We start from the raw sequence: 25,933 nt of genomic DNA on the forward strand, positions 1-25,933 counted from the left end.
TTACATATGTATACATGTCAGCTTCCCTTGCAGCAGATACAGTTACATATGTATGCATGTCAGCTTCCCTTGCAGCAGATACAATTACATATGTAGTACATTTGAGTCCATGGACTATGACTAGAGTCCTTGGATGCTATCTGTATGGGCTTTTGTTGTTATTTCATTTTCTTGAGACAGGTTTTTAAAGATGTGTGGTCTGTACTTTCTCCATTCCTTCCACAGGCTGAGAATAGTAATTTCTAGAACCTACCTTGGTGGTTACTTGTTAAGGGGGAGAGACTCCTTCCGAGCTCTGGCCTTCAAATGCAGGAAAGGAATACAACTTCTCGTTTGTGTTTATCTGTTCTATTTTTACTACAACAGTCTAGCTTGTGGCACAGCAAGCAAACTGACGAGGAAAAGAAAAAGCTAAAATTCTCATACGTATATGCAATTAGTAAATGCAATGCCCAGGCAAACAGGGCTATCGCTTGGTGCACTGCTTTGATACTGACAAACAAAAGATCAAAACAAAGACATTTATGGTACCTGTTTGCACCTCGTATGAAAAGCCATTTCCATCTTCCTTCGCGTTTCAGGGACACAGCATTTCTTCATGACAGGAAAATAGTGGGGATACTTTAAGGTAACTCTGTACTTGTCTTCATCTGTTTTTTCTAAACTGTCAATGAAGTCATCGGGAAGAGCACCTGCAAAAAGCCATTTCCTCATGCATCAGTTTCCCACACGTCACTGGCTTACTTAGTGTGGGCACACTGCTTTCAGCAGCTGGAGGGATGCGATGTGGTAACTGACGTTCAGGCACAAGGACAACGGCACCATCTTATTTGGACTGTGTCAGGATGGGGAGGCAGTGATGGACCAGCTGGCTCAGAAAACAATTTGAAACAAACAAACAAAAATGTTTCAGGGCACCTGTACAGATGGCATTTTAATGGAGAGGAGGCAAAATTAAGCCAATAAAATAAAATACCCCAGAGTAAAAGACTAGCTTACAGCGTGGGAGACATGGAGAGGCAGAAAATCTGTCAAGGCTTGAAGGCTGGTAAATAAACACCAGTGTACTTTACCAAGAAGAATTAACCATATAGGTGACAGGAATCAAACCCAGGCCCTTGGCAAGAGCAGCTGGTGCTCTTAACCACTGACTATCTGTCAGCGCTGATACTAGACAAGTTTTAAAAGAATTCTTTGAATTTTAATTTAAACCTGTGAGGTGATATAATTCAATTTAGCAAAACAGCACAAATTTACCAAGTTCAGCCTTGGAAAATACAAGGGACGTGTCATCCTCATTGAGGTTTTTGTTGAAGTCAATGCATAGCTCACTCATTCTCTTCTTCATTGATTTGATTTCCTGAAGAGAAAGAAGACAGACAGGGGGTTAGCAATAGAAAAGCCTTGCCTTTTCATTGCTATCAGGCAGCATGTTTCAGTTATCCATGAAGTCAGGATCCTGTCTTATCTCAGAAATGCAGTCTGCAAAGCAGCTGCTGTCACTCTGTCTACTACCAGTTACATTCTGTTCAACACTGTCTCCATCGCATCCCCAATCCCTCTTCCCCACTCCCCCACTCTTCAGCATCCACACAGGTCAGACAGGACCAGAAAGTGGACATTCCAGAATCATGTCCACTATACCAATTAGGTCACCTGCCATCTTCCTGCAGGAATGAATGACTCCCATAGCCCATGCCTGGCACGTCTCTAACAATTCTGGAAAGGTTCTAGGTAGGCAATCCAAGGAGATGATAGAGGACCAAAAGAAAAATATACGGCAATCTCATTCTTCTAACAATGCTGGATAATGAAATCTGCTGGACACAAAGTAGTTCTCACAGTGGGATTTCGGCAAAGGATCTACTGGAAGACACTGAGATACAGACACAGAGTTCTATGTGTGTCTGGATGGCCACGTTTATACTGGTAGGCTTTTTTATTTTAATAATAAAAAGCAAGGCTTTAGATAAACACAATCACTGAAGACAGAGAAGAGAAACAGAAATCAGGTGGCCAGTGACAAAACACAGGAAGCCACCTGCCTCTAAAACCCTTCGACTTACTTAAGTTGCTTAAGTGGGATTCTGTTTGCTGCAACCAATCATAGCTTAATTACTAGAATTTTCATGCATCCATGAGAAGAAAGGGTTGGCCAGGAAGTCAAAAGGTCAAGCAAGTGACATCAGCCACCCAGTTGGATGACCAGGAAACAAAGTGATCAAAGGACTCAGGTGACAGAAAGATAGGACGCCTCCATGGCACCCTCAGTACTTTTTGCCAGGATGACATCAGTCACCAAATAAAACCTGGTTTGGATGTCTGTCAAACTTATTTCCAGTTCTGTATTCTACAGGAGTGGCTTGGAAATAAATGATAAATTATATTTCCTATTCAAAAAGAATGAAGTTAATTAAGAGGCTGAGTTTAATCACAGAATCTAGAAGCCTTAATTTGCCTTACATAAGAAAATGTTTGATCAATGCTTTTCACTGGCTAATCTTTCTTCGTGTGAGAGGTGTATATTAGTCACAGGGCACCCTATGCTAAAGTGCTGACTTACAAACCCTCTATCATTAAGCATTTCTTCAGAGTGATCTATCTCTGTGAGATCAAGAGAAGGAGAAAACAACCGGCCACTGAAATATGAAATTTCAATTTTAAGAATATGAAATATAGCAAAGGAAATAAGCCTGACACACATAAAAATAAACAATACATGGGGGGGGGGGATTAAAGAACCATACCATTGCCAGGCATGGTAACACACATCTGTAATCCCAGCTCTCTGGGCAAAGGCAGAAGCAGAGGCAGAGGCAGGTGAATCTCTGAGTTCTAAGCCAGCCTGGTCTACTTAGCAAGTTCCAGGTCAAATAGAACTATATAGTTCCTGTTTTAAAATGAGTGTGTATGTGTGATTTGTAAGTTGTTTAGTTACTAATGAGGTTAGCATAAGTTTTAATAGCTGAATCATGGCTTAGTGGTTGAGAGTGCTTACAGCTCTTCCAGAGAACCCTTGTTCAGTTCCCAGCACCCATACTAGACAGCTAACAACCACTGCTATAATTGTACCTCCAGGGCACCGGAATCTCTTTTTGGGGCCCTGTAGGTATCAGCACACACACATTTAGACTCACAGACATGCATATAAAACAAATCTTTAAAAGAAGAAAAGTAAAAGCATCAAATATCAAAAATGGATTTTTTTTTTTAGTATGGGCTATCCTATTAAAACTCATCTCTTTGCCTACTTGTTGGTTCTTATTGCATTTCTTTTTTCTTTTTCTCCTCAAATAAGAAAATGATGGACAGATGAGGGTTATATGTGTGAGAGAGTAATCAGAATGCATCTTACACATATAGAAAATTGTCAAAGAACAACTTATTAATACTTATTATAAAACTTATTAATAAAAAATAAAAAGAAAGAAACTCACATTTTTTACGTGTTCTGGAAGATGGAGTCCATTCCTTTTTCCCATTTTAATTGATTTTTCCAAGTATCGCCTGGCTTCAGGCTTTATCTTCTCCAAATCACACTTTTCCTTAAATTAACAAGCATGTCAGTTATTTCTGTTGTAATAGCACACAAGCAAACAATCAACTCCCAGGCCAAAGCCAATGTACTGCATTCATCATCTCTGTTGGGCCATGAAACACAGGTGATTGTGGGGCAGGCCCTATTAAAGATATAATTCCTTTTATGCTTTGGTGAGCTTCTGCTAATTTAAAACAGAAATATTAAATAAATAAGAGGCCATGCACAGTAGCCTTGCCCTGCCTCAGAGCTAAGAGAGCTGAGTGGGGGGAGACTGTGCTAATGGGCATTTGCATAGTCTCCTTCTGAGCAGCCTGCATGACCCAGGCACAGTTCTTACTGCAAATCATCTGGATTTAATTGTCTATCAGTTGTTAACCTGGTTCCACTTGAGATGCAGGAAGAGAAATAATGGGGTGAACTCTGCACAAATGCTGGTTAAGAAGACTCTCTTGCCAAAACACCAAACAAGGACAGCTGGGTAAAACTCCAGCAAAGGCTCCAATACTTCAAAAGCGCCTTCCTGTCACTTGGCAAGGGAGATCAAGGGACTACAGCAGGCTGCACATGAACAAGTATCTGGGAAAAATGAGTCAGCACCCCAGTAAAACACAAGGAAAGCTGCTAGCCTCCAAAGGACAGAAGGTCCTGGAGGGGGCTGGAAAATTCCCACAGCCAAGACAATAAAAATCCAAAATCCAAAGGAAGTCACAGGATATGTGGTGTGTATCTAAGGTGGCTGGTCAGCTCTTGGTCTCTGGGAGGAAATGTGACTCCAGACAGACTCAGCAGGTACAAAAGACTCACTCTGGCCGAGGGACAATGGCAGCCTTCTGTCACTGGAGCTTACAGGCCTCCTGTCAGTTGGACATTTTCTCAGTGGAAGACCAGGGCCATCCAGATCTGAGTGTTCCAAATTTCCCAACTGATTAGGTTTTTAATGAATGGTGTTTAGTTTTAGAAATGGCATTTGAGATGGCTGATGACAGGGAGGTAAACAGAGCTGCATTTCAATCAGTGAGACTCAGAACAGAAACAGCACTTCACACTGCCTACCAAAACAATCGGTGTCACAGAGCTACAACACTCCCAACGTTACTCAACCTTCCTGAGTGTATTCTCAGCAGAGGGTAAGAACGGTTAGACTCCTTTTTCCATTATAATCTCCCTTTGTGCCTCTGTGGAACTGTGAGTTTGTGGGCATGATTGGAGTTGAAATCCTCCTGAGATGGCTTTGGCAATTACTGGGATCCAGCAGCAGGTATCTGGGAAGAAACCCAAAATGTCTAGGGAGACAACCTGGCTAGGTACTAGCTCCCGCAGGGATGGTGAACAGTTCAAATCACAACGTTCATATGGATGTCATTAACTGGAGCTCGTCTAGTCAGTTCCAATAGCGCCGGGAAGTCTGTCCTGAGGTGTGAGCGTGGCAACAGGAGTCTCTAGACGGTATGACATCGTAAGGCTTGGGGGGTGGGGGTGGGGAGTATCTAGGCCATAACCACGTGCAGTATGATAAGCAGGATCTAGCAAGAGCTGGGTTTATTGTTAAGGATCTAGGAGGCTGAGATACACAGCAGAGAGCTGGCCTTGAGCTGAGGCAAACATTTGGTTCTGAGCTGGGAACAACGGCTAATCTCACTGTCTCATTAGCCAGTTGAGTGGCACTCAGAGCTACTCCATGGCTGTGCACACGCTTACTGTAGGTCCCCACGGTAGGTAGATACACTTCCCTTCTTATCTACAGGAAGGCACTCAACAACGTAAGAGTAACATTCGCAGTCTACATCAAGATGAAAACCACATACTCTCAAAGTGAGTGACACAAGTGCACACAGGGAAAAAGATAGTCTGCGGGAAACTGACTTCGAATTAGGTCTAATTCAACCATCACTAACTAGCACACTGGGACACTGAACCACAAAAATGACACTGAACAAAAGTCTGACTCAGTAACCAGACCCCCGCTTGCCACTCAGATGCTGAGGTCTCTGGCAGACTCCATGGGCCTGTGGGAAAACTGAGGCACTTCTGAGGCCCACTTGCTAAGTCCACGGCTGCACCACAGTTCTTCATGGGATTATCTCCTCTGTAAGCCCCAGCAAACTCCAAATTCTCACAGAAGGATCTGCCAAATGGAAAATGGCAATTCTCTAGAGCAGTGGTTCTCAACCTTCCTAATGCTGTGACTCCTTTAATACCGTGTCTCATGTTTCGGGGACTCGCAACCATAAAGTTATTTTCACTGCTACTTCATAACTGCAACTTTGTCACTTTATGAATCATAATGTAAATATCTGATATGCGAGCCCTATGAAAGGGTGGTCTGACCCACACGGGTGAGAACCACTGCTCCAGGCTGCTCTGCTGAACTGCACGCATCTTCTGTCCTGAACGAGGACTCTGCCCCTCAGGCCTCACAGGTCTCCTCAGGCTTCTCATGTGTAATTCACACAGCCCGATGGTAGGCACCTGATTTTCCCCTGTGCGGCAAGATTTACGTCCCCCTAACAATGAGCTTTTATACACGTTTATGGTATGCTTACATTTTCCCAAAACCACACAGTCTAACAAAAAAAAAAATTAGCAGAGAAAAATTGGTAAAATGCTTAGTTTACTGATTTTCCTCATCACTCCACCCTCTCCTTGGTTCATTATGATTCTTTAAAATCTTGTAACAAATTTTCTTATTTTGTCTTAAGACAGAGCTTCATTATGTAGAACTCAATCTGTAGACCTTCACAGAGCTCAGTCCCAAGGGTTGGGATTAAATGCAAACACCACCATACCCAGCAACTTAATTGTTCTTTTTTTTATTCCCCAAAACTTTATGGGCTCCTTTAGCTCATTATTTTTCCTTCACAAGAGTTTTATATATCTAGTTTATTTTTATTTCTTTGATCAGAGTCTCACAGTGCATTGCTGGCTAGCCTGGACTCACTATGTAGACCAGGCTATCCTTGAATTCACTGGGATATGACTGCCTCTGTTTTTCAAGTACTGGGCTTAAAGGGATACCCCCACCCCTAATTTTTAGTCTTTCATCACAGCCAGTGTTCTGACTACTTACAATCTTGTCAGGCCTTCAGAAGCTCAGGAACCCAGATGGAAAGCCTTGTCAGCATCTCCCATGGCTCAGTGCCCTTGGTTTAGGTCTTTATGCCTCTTGTCTAAGTACCTAACATCTTTTCCCTCATAGTAGTTCATATCAACATCATCTGTTGGTAGATTATTTTGCTTTACATATGACGTAAAGCTCTTGGAAGCTATTTGTTTATTTCCCTAGAGTGTGAGATAAATAAGGTCATAAAAAATACCAAATGGAACATATACTATATTCTGATTGTAGTTTCTCCTGAAGAAATGTGTCCTATGAAGTGTGGGCTCAGTGTCCTCATAGCCCTGCATCTGCAGTGCCACTTTGCGTCAGTGGTTGTCAGGCAGGTTGTTGTACACCCCTCCAGCCTCTGCCTGGGCTTGCCTATAAGCACTTGGCCAACATAGCTCATGCCATTTTCTGAGATCTTCAGAATGGACCTGGCCAAAGTCCATCATCCTGGCCAGTATTTAATTAAAGTTTGTTTCAAATTTGGCTCAACATTTTCATAGTGGTCTTATTTTTGCTCAGTGGGCTTAACATAGCAATGAAAATAATTTTATGTTGGTGGCCACTACAACATGAAGAACTTTATTAAAGGGCTGCAGCATTAGAGAGGCTGAGAACCACTGTTCTAAAGGTTCTATCCCCTCTCCAATGCCAAAGGCTGGGGACAAAGCCCTCAACACATGGGATGTTGGAAGACTTTAAGCTCCAAACTAACATCATCTAATGCAGAATGGCAGAAATCCTGACATGTGACTCTACAATGTGACTGACTTCACTGTGGTTTGATGACATATGCATATTGGAATGCTGAGTCTCCTACAAAGATGTCCTATCACCCTGATCTGCCAAGCTATAATGAACACTCAGATAAACTATAAAAAGAGACCATGTGGAGCTATCCTGTGAATAGGTTAAACTGTGTCTCATCAAATGCATTTGTTGAACCTCTGACCCTTGTGTGATTCTTTTAGGAGATTGTTTGGGTTTTTTTGTTTGTTTGTTTTTGTGAGATAATTGAAGTTAAATGAGGTCACAAGGCTGTGATCCTAATCTGAAAGGATTGGTGACCTTGTATTAAAGGGAACAGATCTTATGCATCTTATGCCTTGGCACACACTGAGCAGAGGCCATGTGCAAGCCAGATGAGAACTTCCATCTTAGACCTCCACAGCCCAAGCTGACCAAGACAGTTTGAGCCATGCAAAGAGAGAGAGAGAGATAGATACTGAGTATCCCCGGGCACTTCAACTTCAGCCCCCACATCCCCCGCCCCCCAGCAAAGTTTCACTGAGCTCCTAACTCAGAACTTTTCCCTCCTGAAATCCTGGTCCACAGAAACTCTGAGAAAATGAAATGGCTGTGAGCCTCTCTGGCCATTTTGGCTAAAATGCATATATGTATGCATACATATACACACACAGAGAAAAAACTGTGAAATACAATTTCACATTTCTCCAAGTACTAACCCTGTTTAGCATGACCATAATTTCACAGTTCTATTTATTAAATTTAAGTAGAAAAATACATAAAAGCCCAAATAAATACTGGTTACTTTCCGGACTGGTGGTATCTGGACAATTCAGTATTATAAGACTAGCTTCATTTTATTAAAGCCTGACTGAAATCACTGACTTTGAATTAATTTAAGTTTTGTAGCTGGGTCTTATGTGTTACATTATGGCTGTCTTATATCCCTTACAGAAAAAAATCAGAACATTTGGGATATATCTAATTTTATCCTCAGTGATAAATGATATTTATTATTTTTAAAGCACCTGACCGTGATAATTATAGCTTTTAAAAAATCACTGCCTTTTTGTCCTGGAAGGTATTTAAAAGTGACTACATTTACCTAATGAGTCTCAATGCAGACACAAACACAATAGCTCGCTTTTATGACTCTGATCCAGCCGCAGCACACGGCAGAGACTCTAACAGTGCTCACATAGGAATGGCTAAGTGCAGTAACTACTCAGGTGAAGGCGGGGCAGCTGTGGAGCCAAACTTGGAGCATCTCATGGTAAAGTCTAAACAACCAAACACACAGATTCCATGGTGCACTGGTGACTAACAGGTCAGTAGGCTGCCAGTCTATGCTATAGGTATAATCAAATTTAGGAACAGGGGCCCCAACATAAAAATTAAAGGTAGGACAAGAAAATCTAATGTGACAACTTTCCATATCTGGATAACATCTGAAAAAAACAGAGAAGACAGAAAGGTAAGAAAAACTTTACTCCAAATAAGAACCTACTCATGATGGGGTCTGGGATGCAGCTCAGGGTAAGGTGTTTGCCTGGCAGGAAGGCCTGGGGTATATGATCTGCAGTGGTGCCGGGAGTGGGGCAGGGGTTGGGAGGAGGTGGTAATTTAGGTAATAAGAAATATCATAGAGTTGTTTTTATTTGTTATTTTATAGTGCCAAGGATGAACCATACTGATTATCAACTCTAGGGTGAAAATGATCACCTAGCATGAGAAACTAAACAGCCGGCATACTGAGAAGCCAAAGTCACAGTGCTGTGATCTGTTAGGAGCTGAAAATTAAACACAAGTTAACAAAAATAACAAAAACCAAAACCTATTTCAACTTGTCATAAAAATAAAGCTTTTTATATTTCTGATTTTGCAGATTTCCCATAATTTCACGGGAATGCTGGGAATGTCAGGGAAATAAGAATCAGGAGAAAGGCACACTTGCCATGCTAAGGAGGCAACGTTGCTTTAGAAACAAAACATCGAAAGCAAATTCACCTAGGACGTTCATCACGCGGAATGTCTGTGAGTCCCGGAGACTTTAGGAGATAGGTAGAATGGCTCTGGCACATTAGCAGTATATTATCAATACTACAGTCCAGAGCACAAGACCCTCAGATAGCAACTCGATGTCATCTGTATCTAGCTGATTTGGTCTACTATGAACCATGAAATAATTTGAAAAGTCAGAGAGGTTTTCCCATTGGGCTAACAGTTCGTGATGGCTTAAAAAGGCTTAGATTTGTGGATGTGCACCCTTTACATTCAGTCCCTAATTCTAAGGGAATGCAATCAAGAACTCAACACAAACGTACCCAATATAAAACAATTCTGGAACTAACTATACAATGCCAACTACTGTAATTGTTGAAAACAAATTCTAGAAAAATTCAAGTATGTTTTACTTTTGGTTAAAGGTCCTCATCTCTTCCTCTTTTAGTATGAAAGGCTAAAGCCAGGGCCCTGGATACACGCACATACACACACACACACACACACACCACCACCATAAACTCTAACAGCCCCCAGGGCCCTGCACACATACATGCCTGCTCTAGCCTGAACTGCACCTGTTAGAGCCAAAGTTACAATTTAAGGTGTAATTACTGTGCTTAAGAGATCCAGGAAACAAAAATGCCTCTAACCTATAAGCCCCTTGCCCAAGGACAGACATTTCTGGAAATGCTGAATGCTACTGTTTATGACCTCTAACAAGCCATTTGTTTTCACGCCTCTAAACAAGTGTGTTTGACCCAACTATGCTGGATGTGCTTGATCACATGTGGGTGGGAGGTATGTGGGCAGGAGATCTGTCAGGATATATACTTGGCCCTGATTGGAACTCATTTGAAATGGGTGAATTAAGAGTCTGCCTTTTTAAGCCCCTGCAAAATGTGACTCGGGGACATTTTCTAGACAAACCTGCCTATAGAGTTCGTTAACCTGGCCAGTATTTAACTAAAGCATGCTTCAAATTTGGGTTTAAGCTATAGTAGTGGTCTTACTCTTGACTGGTAGGTTTAACAACCAGAACCCAGGACCTGTACATACACACGTTTTACCATGACCTACACTCAGCCCCCAGGTTCTTACTTATTAAAAAATTTACATGTTTGTATGTGTCTGTGTGTGTGCATGCTGGTGGATCTCAGAGGCTAGAAGAGGGTTTGGATGCCCCGGAGCTGGAGTGAGCCACTCAATGTGGGTATGGGAACCAAACATGGGCCCTCAGCCAGAGCAGCAAGAACTGCTGAGCTCTTTAAAACACTTGCTGAGTTTTCTCTTTAGTCCCGGGTCCTTACTTCTTGTTATGTGTTTTTTCTTCCTTTCCAAGGGATGTGTTACCTGTAATCTATTACTTACTTGTAAACGAACAATTCTCTGAAATACATCTTCTCTCATGCTCATCTCAATATCAAAACGTGAAAGCCTTTTGTCTGCTTCTGTGCTTGCAGCCCGCACTTCTCTGTCAGACGACACGTGCTGAGGGAAGTCCAGCATGGTCCTTTCCACTGTGGAGGGAGAAAAAACTATGAATATGACAGGGCCCATCAAAGGGGCAGGAAGCCAAGTATCTCCTTGGAGATGAATTATTATGCTGACATTAAAGTTTTCATTCTGTGCATTCTGCAAAGGCTCTTGAAGCTTTTATCAAGAGGCAGTCCTGGGGATGGGAGCTGGCTGCTCCACTTGGCAGCACTGTGAACAGTAAGGCCATGCGCTCAACACATATCAAAGTTTGTCCAGTGCATAATCGATTAACTGTGAATTATAAAGATGGAGTTCCTATGCATAGGTGTCTTATGATCTGAGAAGGGGGGAACCTGGTGCATAAAAATAGATGGTAAGAGCCTGTGGGTTGTGAACAAGAGATGAATAGCAGCAGCTCCCAAGGGCTAGGACACAGGGTGGCGTGCTGTGGGGAATGGCTGTAGAAGAGGAAGGACCTAGTGTGTTGTGGAAAATAAGGGTCTGAAAGCAGGGCACCCAGCTGGGACATCAGATACTTATAAAACAAGCCCATCATTGCAGCAGGAAGGGGTTTGTGTAAAAAAATGTTCTTAATCATTTCCCCAGCTACAGACTCCTCGCAGAATCTAATCTAAATTACGGACCCCACCCAAAAGGCACATATCAAATGAACATAAAACATTCTCAATAATTCTCGATGCATCCAGTAAGCAGCTGGATGCTGTGGCTGCACTTGTTAAATGACGGTGATAATGCTCTGCTCTAATCTTCGCATGTTAAAGTAAGCTATTCGGTTTTCATATACTGTAACTGGGCACGAATCTCTGAAATTAGTGAATTGGCAATAACTATAGAACTTTCAGGGATGGCTGTGGTCGGTTAGTTACTCTATGACAAGGAATATAACTACCATCTCCAATATCTTTTTGTCCTGAAATAGAGCCTCACTACATAGCCCAGGCTGACCTTGAACTTACGATTCTCTTGTTTCAGCCTCTGGAGTGTTTAGAAAACTGGTATACATGTCTGGGCTTACTATCAGAATATTACCTGTTTTATAAACTAGTAAAAGTTACATAAGCAATACAGAATAGACACAGGTCATCCTTTATTGAGTAAGAAACAGTTCAACTAAAATACTGCAATACTTATGTTAGTCCTCTTAAAACACTACTGCCAGTAAAGCTACTAAAAACATGTCAGAAATAGCAGAATAAATGATGCGTAGTTACTACCATTGAGCCATATCCCAGCTCCACATACACATTTCTAAAAAACTCAAATTCTGTAATTATACTTTAGCACTTGACTTAGTATATAATTTTGCACTTGATAGTTAAGGAAAATGTGGCACAGATTAAATTTTGTATTCCTAGAGCACTATTTTACAGCTATTGGTAATAATGTAGTTATAATTTCTGCTTACTAAAAAGCAATTAAAGTTTCTCAAGAACCTAAATGTGTAACAAGGTAAATGCAGGAGCCTAAAACTGGAAACGATCCTGAACAATAACACACCAGACCATTTCCTTCCTTCTTTTACAACAGAAATCTGGAAACAGACTTCATTTGCTCTGCCAAGCTATAAACAATGCTCTCTGTGCCCAGGCCAGACACAAACACTAGACACACAGCTACTGTGGCCTGTACCCCAGATCAGGCAGATACGAGGGAGTTAGTTTTAAGACATCTACTCCCTCAGAGGCTTGTTGGTTAACCTGTAAAGATAAACTTGTGGAGAGTAAGATCGAATACCATGAACTTCTACATACGTTTAAAATACTCCTTTCTGGGGAGACCCAGGACTGAAAAGCCATTTTAAACGAGTTCATGCCTTCTCCCCTGCTCACTGTCCTCTCTCTTCCCAGTGAGGCGCACACAATGGTAGGCTGGTGCACTAGCCTGGCCAAGGGACAGTCACTGAGGAATAAAAGAGAGCCTGAACCAAGAACAAACCTGCACTGCTGGAAAAGCCTGCTGCCCCTATGACTGACAGAAGGAAAAACGGACCCTTCACTCCGGAATTTACAGCTAGGCCTTAAAAGATGCAGTAGCCACTGATCAGAGAGAGGAAGTTGGTAGTAGGAACTGACATGGAAGCAGACACAGAGGGAGGAAAAACACTGTGTCCTTATGCCAGTGCCAGTAGGGCAGCAAACACTGGGTGACTAGGGGCTGCCAGGGGGAAGAGCGAAGTCCAGCCACGAGGACAGCCAGGCTGGTTTTAGACAGCCTTTCAATTTCCAGAACATACAGAGAAATGTTTCTGATATCTACTTTGCAGCTTTTTAAAAAACATTTTTTTTTAATTTTTATTTTTAAGTGTAGCCTGGATATACATCAAAGTTGTTTAGTCATAATTGTCTTATAGAAATATGTTCCATTCTTAGAGGTGATCAGGGTGAGTTTTTACTTGTGTAAGTCTAAGATGTGCTTAAATTATACAAAGATGAGAAATTAATAAAGGAAAACCAACTGTAAACAAGTCACCACCCAAGACACTTAAGCATTGTGGTGAGTGACTTTAAGACTTGGGGGCATTTTAGATGACACCAACATTAAAGTTGGTGAACCTGGAGTTCATTGGCCTCCATAGGCAAGTAGCTTCATCCAATTAGTTACGGGCCTGACTCGAACAATAAGCAAGGCAGGACTCTCTAGTAAACTGCCTTCATATGTACAGCAGGGAATTCGGATTCAGATCTACCCTGCCTTGCTTTAGATTTACAACTGTCCACACTTACATGGGAAATGTCTCTGCATCCGTGCACATAACCCGGGGCTCCGCTTTATAGACTAACACCATGACTACTTCCCTTCAGTTTTCCTTCTGCATGTGTTGCTGATGTGTTTTAGCTGAGTCTTGGCTGTAGCCCCACCTATCCTTGTATTTACTACATAACAGGAACTGGCCTTACACTCACAGCAATCCTTCTGCCTCAGTCACCCCAATGCTGGGATCACAAGTTCCCTCTGTATGCTCTTCTTCTAGGCTGCTGTATACTTTTTTAAAACTATGCTTTTAATGGCTACATGGAGTTACAGAGGATGGATGTTTGATCATTTAGCTACCTACCAAACCGTGTCTTCAGAATCACAATACTGTGATTCTATATCAGCTGACATTTAAGGCTGGTAATGAAAGGCCTTGGATATGAAAACAGTACCCACTTATACACTAGTTATGTAAGAATCTCGCCTTTCTTATTTCGTTGTCCTGGATTTCTAGATGCAGAGCTGCTGGGCAAGAGTAGGAGGCTCTTGGCAGCTCTGATGAACGCAGAGCAGCGGAGGGGAGTACACGCCACTAAGAACCTGAAGAGGCTCACGGACCTTAAGTAATTCAATTCTAAGCTATAATCAGCCTTGTGGAAGAGTCAATTTCTTGTAAAACTGGAAAATTGACTGTTCAGACGAGAAGGGTAAAATGGCTGTAGATTCCACCACAGGAAATACTGAGGCGGTCCCGTCTGCACCCACCTATGTACTTCACTTCTATGTCAGCCAGCACCTGCAGACAGTTCTCATACGTTACTTCCTCCAGGTTGATTGTCCCCACGGTATCGTACACCTGCTTGGTCTGTGCTATGAGCTCCTCTGTCCTCGTCCTGATCTGCTCTGGAGAAAGGTCCCATCTGAGAACATTGCTGCCTGCGGCGGTGTAGGAAGACATGGCCTGCAGAGGAGATGCCGCTTCCCTTCCCAACGTCATTCTGAGCCGAATCCTGGAACCACCAGCTCTGAAAAGAATTGGAAAAAAAAAAAACAATAGAAATTCGGGACTTCTGTTGGCTGGAAGCTAAAATGTATTCCGACACCAAGTAAGAATGTTTCAAAAGGAAACAACCCTTTCCCAAAGGAAAAAAATGAGTGAACATATTACTTAGTATTTCTTATTTTCTTGCATAATTATAGTTTTAGTGGAATTTTTACTATTCAAATGTGGACTTGAATATATGAAATACAGAAGGAAGTTAGTTATCAACATGTATCAACATGACAACTGTCCTTTAAAAAATTAATCTTTCATGTGCTAGTTTCTAAGAGTATGTTTATTTTAAAAAATGTAGGCTTTACTAAAAAACATTACAAATATTCTCTTTTTCATGTTAGATATCAATCCCCCCCGTAATTTTATATAAATAAAAATAGTAATTTGCCTCTGCTAGAGATATCACATTGTGATAAAAGAAAAACTGTCAGTAAGGAGATCGGTCCTTATTTCTCTAGATATTCCAAGTAAAATATCCTGACACTTGGCTGTATGAGTATTTCTCTCTCTCCTCTCCCAACTTCAAACCCGGCCCCAATTTTATTGCTTAGAAATAAAAAATGTCATATTTACTACACAACAAGTTGCATAGTGAATGTTTAGGCACTGCTCAAAATGTTTTCCATACGGTGAATCTCAGACACTGAGCAGTCCTTAAAGACTTGGTCTGTGGCCATTCTCACGTACTGATGAAGACACTAAGGCTCACCAAGTCATCTGCACAGTGTAACCTGTGCGGCCCAGCCAGTCACACAGTGAGCACTGGCATTAGAAATCAGGCAGCATGGATCTAGAACCCCACTCCTAGCCATTATGCTCAGCTTAATTTCTCTTACCTCCGAGGATCCAGAAGTAGCCTCAGGGAGTAGTTCTCCCTGTTAATCAGTGAGGTAACTGAGGCTCGGAGGCTAACTTGAATGTTTAAGGTCATTTGCCCACACAACACACAGTACATGCGTGCAGCTCTGTGAGGGGCCCGGAGGGTAAAATGACAGTCCGTCCAGGCTCCTGATGTTCTAATAAGGAAGAGAAGCCGCAGGGATAAAGTAAGCAGCACTGCTTTGTGATGGGCACTAAGATAGAGCACACAGGGCAGAGGGGACTCTGAAAGACTCCACGGTACAGAGTGGGAAAAGTCAATGTCCTAAAAGACCTGGGTCCTACTTAGACTATCCAAAGGCAAAGAGCATGCGGCCGAGAAAGTTGAAGGATAAAGAGGAAGCGGCCAATGTGGAGTCTTGGGACTCATCGAGACACACAGCCTTGATCTGTGGCTGTCTGAGGTTGGTCTGATTCAGTTGCTTTTGTCTTTTCTGCAATGCTAGAGATTGGAACTGTGGCCACATGCATGCAAGGTGACTGCACTATATCACTGACCACTACCCAGCGGCTGCTCTCAGACTTATTCAAGGGAGCACTGACAGGGTTTCACTGGGTGAGACCTGATAAGCTTGCATGTCTTAGAGAATGCTCCTACTTCTCCCAATGATAGGAGATACAGACTTAGAAAATGGGAGAACTGCAGTGATAGTTAATTGCAGAGGTAGAGGCAATATGCCTTGGGGTGTAGAGGTAGCAGGGGGCAAAGACTGAAGGGCAATGCTCAGGTTTCAGAGAGAACACAGCAGACTTGCAGGGGAAGAAGGAGAAGGTGAATTGTGACCTGCTATAAGTGCACAGGCATGTAGGTGGAAGTCACTGATCTTAAAGGTGGCTGCACTTATAGGATGGCTAAGCTGACTCAAGAAGTATTGACTGATTCATATAGTCAGTGAGGCCAGGATTGCCGGGAACTAGGACAAGCTGGGGTTGAGAGGAGCTATGAGACAGAGCAGTGGACAGGAAGTGAGTGTGCACCAGAGTCAACTGTGCAGATGGCAAGAGCCTCAGTGAGGCTAAAGGAGCGCAGTGCTTGGCTTTGGCAAGAGCTGTGAGCAGGAGCGCTAGCTAGGCTGTGAGGCTGAAGGAGGAAAGTGTGAGAGAAATGCGGCTAAGGAAGTGAGGGGAGCCAAAGGCCAAAGGGCCAAGCACAAGAGCGATACCCCTGTGGACAAGCGAGATCCACGCTGACCTCACCTCCTCTCCACAACACTTCTGAGTGGCTGAGGCTCACTCAAGACTAGCACTCTGGTTTTTCTGGTATGTGTTTACTTCTTCTGTTATCAGTAGAATAAGACTAAGACTCTTCCAAAACCTGCCCACATGTGTGTATTAAGGTATAATTTAAATATTTATCCACTTAAATGAATTTAAATAATTTGGTCTTTTTCTGAGATAAAGAAAATATTTTAAAAACACTTAAAAACAGCTGTTACTGAAACACCAATAAAAAACTGGCTAAAATATGTAAAAGTTAAGAAGGCTTCTTAACTCATATTGCTTAGTATGTCACAAAATTTATGTTTCAATCCTTCAAAAACTAACACTGGAAATCAAAGATGCAGTTTGGGTTCTGCAGCCAAGCACACCTATGGCTCTTGTAGAAGCTTGAAGTTGGGCACCGATGCTGAGCAGATCATGATGGCTTTTAGCATCCTCTCTGGAGTCTGTGGATACTGTGTGCAGGTATACATCTCTCCATCTCAGACACACCAATATACACATACTTAAAAAAAAACAACTAATAAAAAAACAATAAATCAGAAAAAAAGACACGGTTTATAGTAACATGCAAGAGAAGGGTAAGAAATCTCAAGAAGAAGCTCCAATCTCTGCACAATTAAAGGCACAGGCAAAGGGCAGTGCTGTGACAGTGAAAACACTACACATTTGATCAATGGCTGGGGCAGAAGAGATGGCCCAGCAGTTAAGAGCACTTACTGCTCTTCTAGAGAATCCAAGTAGCTCACAACTGCCTGTAACTCCAGCTCCAAGGGATTCAAAACCTTTGGTCCCTAGCCTCTGAAGGCACCCGTATGTATACACACACACACACACACACACACACACACACACAGAGAGAGAGAGAGAGAGAGAGAGAGAGAGAGAGAAAGGAAGAGACAGACAAACAAGAAAAACTTCTAAGAAAAAAAATGAACCCTTAAATGTTTGGCTCAAGAAAAAAATCTGAAGAGCAGAAATAATGGAGTCTAGTTTGGATAGACTGTCTATGTGAACACTGGAGTCAGACACTTGTTGGCTGGACCTGGGAGCAGAAACAAGTCTTTAAATATGGAGAGGACCAACCACCTTGTTGGAAGAAGACAGCAAATGCAGGCCTCAGAATGCTAAAGCCACACTGGGAGCCTCAAAGAGTTGGTTTCTTTGCTCTGGTGGTCAAGCCAAGGCCACGTGCACGTGCTGTGCAGGTGTAGACAATGGTGGAGAGGTTGGTCTGCAGTGGCACTGCGGGCCAACCTGGCAAGGAGGAAGCAGACAGCTGTGCTTTCCCTTACTTTGTATTATAGGGTGTGGAAAGGGGGACAGGTATAGAGGAAATACTTTCTTCAATGGTCAGGCGAATTTCAGTAGAGAGCAGAAAAGAAAGAAAGAGCTGCAGCTGACCCCAATAATGCTGGCCTCATGCCTGGGACACACCAATGCGAAGTCTAGAGCACAGCGGTGGCTCAGGTGTGCGTGGCCTTCCTGCCATTCATCTAGCTCCTAGCCACAAACACTTTTTCTTCTTTTCTTATTGTATTTCTTTTAGCATTACATGATTTGTATATGTCCTGAAATTCACCCACACTCTTTGAAAAGCTTGGCAAATATTTCTTCCCAGTGCATCCCACACCCATAGTCCAAGTAGTTTTAAGGTGAACGGCTCTAACCCCAGAACACACACTCAGACTGCTGTGAGAGAGAATGGTCCCATTCTTACCCCTCCCCAAAGCTGAGGGTGTCTGTGCCCCTGACTGTAGCCATCCTATGAGAAAGAGTGGGGTGTGGTGTGCGATGACATAAACCCTGAGTGCTTAGAATAAAGGAAGAAACTAAATATTTAATGATCTCACTGAGCTCCTAGATCAACTCACTCTGAAGCCTGACCCAGAGCCAGACTTTCCAGTTATGTGAGCCAATAAATCTGTTCCATTGTTTAAAACAGTTTAAGTCCAGTTTTACATTTCTGGGCTTCATATAGAATTCTAACTGGTAAAGGAAAACAAATGAATTGGAAAAAAAGAAGGGAGAAGGAGGAGAAAGAGGAAGAGGAGGTGGAGGAGGAGGAGCAGCAGCAGCAATACTCACAGTCCTGTAGAGATCAGAGTGTATGGAGTGACGGGTAGGATGAGGGGCTCTTATGTGTTTCATGTTGTGTCCACATATGTTATTCGATATGGCCTTTATCTTTCTAAAATAACCATCCCTGCGACCCCTCAGTGCTACAGAGAGCAGAGGACTTTGAGAAAAAAGTAGCCATGATCATGACTGAGTGCTTCTGTTGAGGTTCTAGGACGACAGAAAGGCTGGCCTTGGGGTTGCTGGGTACATGAATACCAAATGTCTGAAACACAGAATTTCTGCTCTCCTACTACTCCTCGAACAAAGCGGTAGTTCTGAACAAGTTTTCATTATTGTTAAAGAGTGTTAAAATAAACTGACATCAGACATTTCCCTCTGGAGACCCTCCCCGCTTCTCACTTAGTTCCTGATGCTTAACTGAGACTGGCAATGCTGCTGCCATCAAGTCAAAGGGACATAACTTTGCATGGTCCCCACTGCAACTAATGAAAGCTACCTACTCAATAACATGATGTTTTTCCCTGAACTGGGGACTAGAAGAGAAGAAATCACGATGCAACAGCGAAGAGGACATTAAGCATCTTACTTTACTATTCCTTTAAGATATTTATTCCCTTGGTGCGTGTGTGCAGGCTCCTGAGGGCCACAGTCCACACATGAAAGTCAGAGGACAACTTTGCAGAGGTGGTTCTTGCTTCCATCTTGTTGAGATGAGTCTTTCCTGATGAGTCTACTGCTGTAGCTGTGCCCTCCAGGCTGGCCAGCCTGCACGCTCCCAGGTGAGTCTCCCTGCCCTGTGTCTGAACTCTCCATAGAAGCACTGGGATTACGGATGTTCACTCCTGCATCCAGACTTTTACGCCCACTCCAGGGATCGAACTTGGTCAGGCTCATACTTAGTAAGCGCTCTTTACCTGCTGATCCATCTTGCTGGTCAGTGTACTGGCTGGCTTTGTGTGTCAACTTGACACAAGCTGGAGTTCTCACAGAGAAAGGAGCCCCCCTTGAGGAAATGCCTCCATGAGATCCAGCTGTAATGCATTTTCTCAATTAGTGATCAAGGGTGAGAGGGCCTATTGTGGGTGATGTCATCCCTGGGCTGGTAGTCTTGGGTTCTATAAGAGAGCAGCCTGAGCAAGCCAGTAAGTAACATCCCTCCATGGCCTCTGCATCAGCTCCTGCTTCCTGATCTGCTTGAGTTCCAGTCCTGACTTCCTTTGGTGATGAACAGCAGTATGGAAGTATAAGCTGAATAAACCCTTTCCTCCCCAACTTGCTTCTTGGTCATGATGTTTGTGCAGGAACAGAAACCCTGACTAAGACAGTCAGGTATTCCTTTTCTTACCTTGGATTTCATCTTAGTATCTCTCAGGATTTATAATTCTTGTCACTAGAGGAAGGCGACAGAGATGGGTAGTTTCCTAATACTTGTAAACAACTGACTGAGTATTTTCTCTTGGAATCATCTCAGCTTCTCCTCTCTTGCCTTCATTTTGCATCCATCTTCTTTCCTTACATGACATTTTCAAACTCTTTCAATGTTTTGGATGCCAGGGTATTATTTCCCCTGCAGCCTTTGAGAGACGCTCCTAGGTAGGAAACAGCATACTACCTTACTACCTGCTGCCATCCTGGAAACTGCTCTTTTGAGAATCTAGAGAGGACTTTTAAGCTCTGCTCATAAGACCTATAAAAGTTGAAAGCAGGAGGCACAGCATGAGTCTGCATTGCTCTATGGGAGTTACTAAGTGCAGTTATTTGAGAACCATACTCTAGACAAATCAGAAACCTAACTGTCTAACTTAAAACAATTCTTACTTCCTCAGAAGTCCAGGCTTTTCATCTCTTCTGTTCTCTATTGTCTCTTTTTCTTCACAGAACATTAAAAAATTGTGTGAAACTTCTAACGAGGCAATAACAGGGTACCTCAGGGGGGTGGACAGGAAGGTGTATGTCTGAGGGTAAGATACCCTGTGTACATAAAACTAAGGAGGTGCTCAGGGAGAGAAGGGAAGACGGACAGACATGGACAGGGGTTACTAGGTCGCATTTTTGCTAGGACATGTGGGCGTGCCACAGTTCTTCTGGTTACTAATTGCAAACATCTTGTCCTGCAGGATTTATCAGCCTCTGAAGTGTGTTGAAGGCCCACCTCTTCCTCCTCCTGCCAAGGCTTCTTTGGCTACCATATTTCCACAGATCTTAGCTCCTGTCACCTTTCACCTGAGCATTCACTTTAGACACTGAAGTTTCTATTTTCAACCTGCTCAGTTACTGTAGAGGTGTCTTGTAGTGCAAACCACACTGGGATTTCATATCTCATTACTTCACATGTTCCTGACAAGTCCCCACCTCACACGGTGCTCATCATACATGTAAAGTGAGCCAGAATTGATAAAACCAGGGAACAACAGCAACCTCATCTCCCTTCATCTTGATGAAAACGTTTATGCAGGAAAATGTTTTAATGGTGCTAGGGCCACATGGAAAGCCCATGTACAATTACCCAATACTCATCCCTATGATATACATGCCCCTAATATGTTCCTGGATTGTATTACATGTCATATATGCTTCTTAAAAATGGATCCCGTTCTATGAAAAACTTGGAAAATATTTCTGGTTTTTGCCAAATGCTTGTCTGCAGACTCAGGCTAAGGTTTGTTTGCACTCAGTCATCTCCCTCCTCATTCTGGAAAGCTGTTCATGTTTCTTTTATGTATTTCTGGTCTGGCTACTTTTTCCAGAAACATCTCCTCTAATCCCGATTCTCTTGCTCACCCATTGCTGACTAGACTGTCTCTCCAGCTCATGGGCCATAGCTCAACCCTAGGCTCCTCCTACAGCATAGGATGCTTTCACTTTTATTTTAATTCATTTGTTTTAAAGACAGGTTTTCATTGCACCCCAGACTAGCTTTAAATGTGCAGCTTTCCTGCCTCAGCTTCCCAAGTTGATGGATTACAGGCCTTTGGCTCCTTTATTTTTTATTTTTCCAGTTCTAGATACAGCTCAGCCCTGCATCCCCCAAGGCTCACCTGTTCCTACTCAACCCACTTCCTCCACGAAGCCTGCAGCCCTCAGCACACCTTCCACTATACCCCTGCTGTCCAATACAGAAGGCACAGTCTGTTATTTGAATAGTGAATAAAATACAAGGAACAGTTCAGGGCCTCGGCTGTACCAAGCACATTTCAAATGTTGAGCAGCCACTTGTGGTGAGTGGCTATCACACAGGATGGTACTGACAGCATGTCTGCCCTGCAGGCAGGTCCCATGAACATGGCCTTAGTCCTGAAATGCTAACTGCCAGTGTGTGGTACACCAGGCAGCCTGACTGTGCCAGCCCATGGGTACACTTTCTAATCCAGCTGCAAACCAGGTCCTGTGTACTTTCTCTGGAAGGAAGAGGGGCAGGGAAGGACAAGAAGGGAGAACTCATTTGCAGAATCACTCCAGGTGGCAGGCAGTGTTAAAACCTCCACCCAATCCTTCCAGTACTGAGAAATAAGAATGAACAAAGAACACAAGAACACAGCACAAATAGAAGACTTGTGTCCTTCCTGGGAACAGCAGGGAAAGACACTGACAACATGATCAGAACACAAATAGCAGCCAAGCATTTCAAGGAATTGGGTCCTTTTCAGGAAGTATAAAAACCAGGTAATACAAACCAGCAGCTCTTGGTGAAAGGGTAGGAAAACATGTATTATATAGATGTGGATGTTATAAAATACGGCTTAATTTTTCCTATGAGATTATTTACAATAATGATTTAATTGAAAAAAAAAAAAACTGTGTGTGCATGTGCTCCCACAGACCGGCAGGCAGGCAGGCAGACAGACAGACAGACAGACAGACACACATACACACACAGCTCAGCCCTGCCCTGCCCTGCCCTGTCTGAAGAGGGCAGAAGAGGGATCGGATCCCCTGGAGCTGTAGTTACAGGTAGTCTGTGAGCGGCCTGATTGGGTCTTGAGAACTAAAGTCATCCTCTGCAAGAACAGTCCATACTAGTAGCCTTTGAACCACCTCTCTAGCACTCTCAAAAGCATTTTTTTTCCCTGAAATAGGATGGCCTGTAACTTATGTATAAGAGGCTAGCTTGAAACTCACAAAGATCCACTCGCCTTTCCCTCTTGCCTTTTAAGATTGAAGGTGTGCACCATTATAGCTGACAATGTACGTGTGGAAGTCAGGGGGGAACTTGTCGAGGTTGGTTCATTCTTTCCAACATGTGAGTTTTCAGAATCAAACTCAGGTCATGAGGCTTGGTGGCAAGCTCCTTTTTCCCTAGCTATCTCACCAGGCCCTTCAACTTGTTCCTTCATGCCATCCATTCTGTCCCTAACCCCAGAGTTTTGTGCCCTGATGCACCTCTCTCTAAGCTTCCCTTCCCCCAACTGTACCACAGAGAACTTCTTTTCCTGCTGTGTCCTAACAGAAACTGGCTGCTGTGATTTAGATTGACTCTTATCTTTTGTTTCTTAAGACATGGTTTCTCTATGTGGTCCAAGCTAGCTTGGATCTTGCTATGTTGCCCAGGCTAGCATCAGATTCATAATCTTACCGCCTTAGCCTTCCAAGGGCCCTTACAGACTTACCCCAAGTGGGGTTCAGGCACGTGCCATCTCGCCAGGTTGTCACATGGGTCTTAAATGTTGCCCCAATCTGAAGGCCTAGTCTCTAATGCCATGGTGCTGCTGGGGAGTTGGGAAGCCTTCAGGAGATAGCCCTAGGGGAGGGAGGTGAGTGGATGGGATGTGATGGTTAACACCGACTGTCACGTTGACAAGTTCGACAACCTCACAGCTTGTCTGAGAATATTAGGTTAAATTGACTGTGGTGAGGTGACCCAGGAGGTACCATTCCATGGCCGGGGTCCCAGTCTGCATATGAAGGAGAAAGCAAGATGAGTACCAGCATTAACCACTCTGCATCTTGAGTGTAGACTCGCAGTGTGGCCAGCCACTCCCCTGCTGCTGCTGTGATGGCTCCCCTACCTAGGACTGTGGGCCAAAATCAATCCTTCCTTCTTTACCTGCCTCTGCTGGGTGTTAATCCTAGTAGCACAAGAAGTGATCAGTACCGGGAGCTGCCCTTCAGCCCCTTGACTCTCTCTTCTTCCCAGCCTCCCTGAGGTCGACAGACCTCCCCGGCCACACACCAGCTTATGATGTGCTTGTGCTGTGAGAGGCCAAGGTAACAAGTCAACAGCAGGGACCGAAACTTCTGACCCTGTGAACCAAAACTGAGCTTCCCTCCTTTGATCTTCGAGCCTCGGTGCTTTGTCACAGTGACAGAGGTGACAAGCACACCTGGATTCCTGAGGACTGGGTTGTTCCACCCACCAATGAAGTGACTCATTCTCTCAAGTTCCTTATGCAAGCAGACCTCGACAGGGTGTACTTTTTTAGACCTTTGAGGCGGCTTCCCCGGTCACCCTCCTGATCCTCCCAGGCTGCTGCTTTCCGGCTCTGTCCCTCACCAGCTCTCTATTGCTGTCATCCCCCAGCCTCTGCCCTCTGCTGTAAGACTAGGTCACAGAGTCTTACCCCCGACCCTAAAAAGATTTATTCTAGGAAAGACTTTACTCATCTTGTGCCTGCTTGTGTATCACATGTGCACCCTGCCGGCATACACCAGAAGTGGGTGCTGGATCTCTGGAGCTGGAGCTGCAGACATTGTGAATCACCGTGTGGGTTCTGGGAGTTCGAGTCCTCTGGAAGAACAGCACACACTCCTAACCTCTGAGTCCTCTCCTGGCCTCCAGTCCTCTCCATCTTCAACTTTGTGGCCATGCTGAAGAGAGTTTCAGGGAGGCGGATGAGCTTCAATTTCATCTTTGTGATCTGCCTTACTCTAAGAACGCTCATGTGCATTATTCTCACCACTGCTCAGAGATGCTCTCAGAAGATAGAGCGGTCTGCTCTTTACCATAACCTCCTCTCTTCCCACCTCTGAGTTGCAGTGGTGCTCCACTGTATCCCTTACGCCTTCACTCTGTGCACCCCTGCACTTCCTCGGCCTGCCTGGCTTCTCTGTCACGTTACCCTTAGGCCTGGCTGTTTGCAGTGCTTTCTAGGCCCCACTCTGGCCTTTCTGTACCTACATTTAGCTCAAGAGGTTGAATGGGAAGAGCTTGCTCAGAACTGCCACTGCCACGCAGCTATGTTCCAGGTACCTAGCAGCACAGATTTCCTTGTTCAAATGGCTCCCTGAGCCTGTTTTCTTGGAAATGAACAGCACTGTAGGTATATGCACATCCTAGCCTAAGGGCGGCCGTCAGGAGGAAACAGTGCAGTTGGAGTGTGGACATACAGCGGGGTCATCCGCACATGCAGGGGCCCTGTATAAGAGCTGTCCTGGTGAGCTTCTACAAGTACTCCTCCCCGGTGCAAGAACATTAACATCAAACCTCACCTGTCCATTCAATTATCTTTCATTAAAATCCAGCTGCTAATCCTTTTGCAATTCACCTTAACAACCCCGCTCAAGACCCGGTAGCCAGCTACCGTCTCTGTCCTTACACTCCGGTGATCACACTGAGCTATGGCTTTCCTACTGTCATATCTGTGTCTCACTTGAACTGGATCTTAATGAACTTAGAATTCATCCGTAAAAGTCTGTCTCCAATTCCGCACACCACCTTGAACCTGACCAGTTCCCTGTCTTTCTCCTCTGTTGATGACTCTCCTGGATGTTTCCTTACCGTGACCACAGAAGGAAAGCTCCTATTATAAGCACAGCCACACTTGTTTCATTCTTCCCCCTCCCCACCTCACAAGTCTAACAGGCACCCATCTTGGCTAACACCCATTTCTTGCTCTGGGCTCTGGCCTCATCCAGCTCATTCTATGGATCTCATCTTACAATTCCTTTGGACTGGCTCTTCACACACATACATATACTCAGAATCTTCAATTAAATGAAGCAAAGGCTAATTTCTCCTCAGCCTGGGACTCCACTAGACACCACTCCCCCTATTCTGCACTCTCCCTTCACCCAAAGCATCTCTAGGATGGTCCTGTCATCCTCCTGTCCAAGGATGGTCCCGTCATCCTCCTGTCCTAGGTTGGTCCAGTCATCCTCCTGTCCTAGGATG

At 43.8% G+C, this 25,933-nt stretch overlaps 1 protein-coding gene across 1 annotated transcript in view; it reads right to left on the minus strand.

Annotated features, from left to right (window-relative positions):
• Positions 1-25,933, minus strand: part of Nln (neurolysin) — an 86,795-nt gene that overhangs the window by 36,042 nt on the left and 24,820 nt on the right. The window contains exons 2-6 of the mRNA XM_021179980.2: positions 14,352-14,611; positions 10,764-10,912; positions 3,438-3,545; positions 1,258-1,360; positions 532-692 (exon numbers count right to left, since the gene is read on the minus strand). Of these exons, the coding sequence (XP_021035639.1) occupies positions 532-692; positions 1,258-1,360; positions 3,438-3,545; positions 10,764-10,912; positions 14,352-14,611 (781 nt within the window). The remainder of the gene's footprint in view (positions 1-531; positions 693-1,257; positions 1,361-3,437; positions 3,546-10,763; positions 10,913-14,351; positions 14,612-25,933) is intronic.

The sequence above is a fragment of the Mus caroli genome, chromosome 13 (assembly GCF_900094665.2).
Source record: "Mus caroli chromosome 13, CAROLI_EIJ_v1.1, whole genome shotgun sequence".
Classification (NCBI taxonomy): domain Eukaryota; kingdom Metazoa; phylum Chordata; class Mammalia; order Rodentia; family Muridae; genus Mus; species Mus caroli.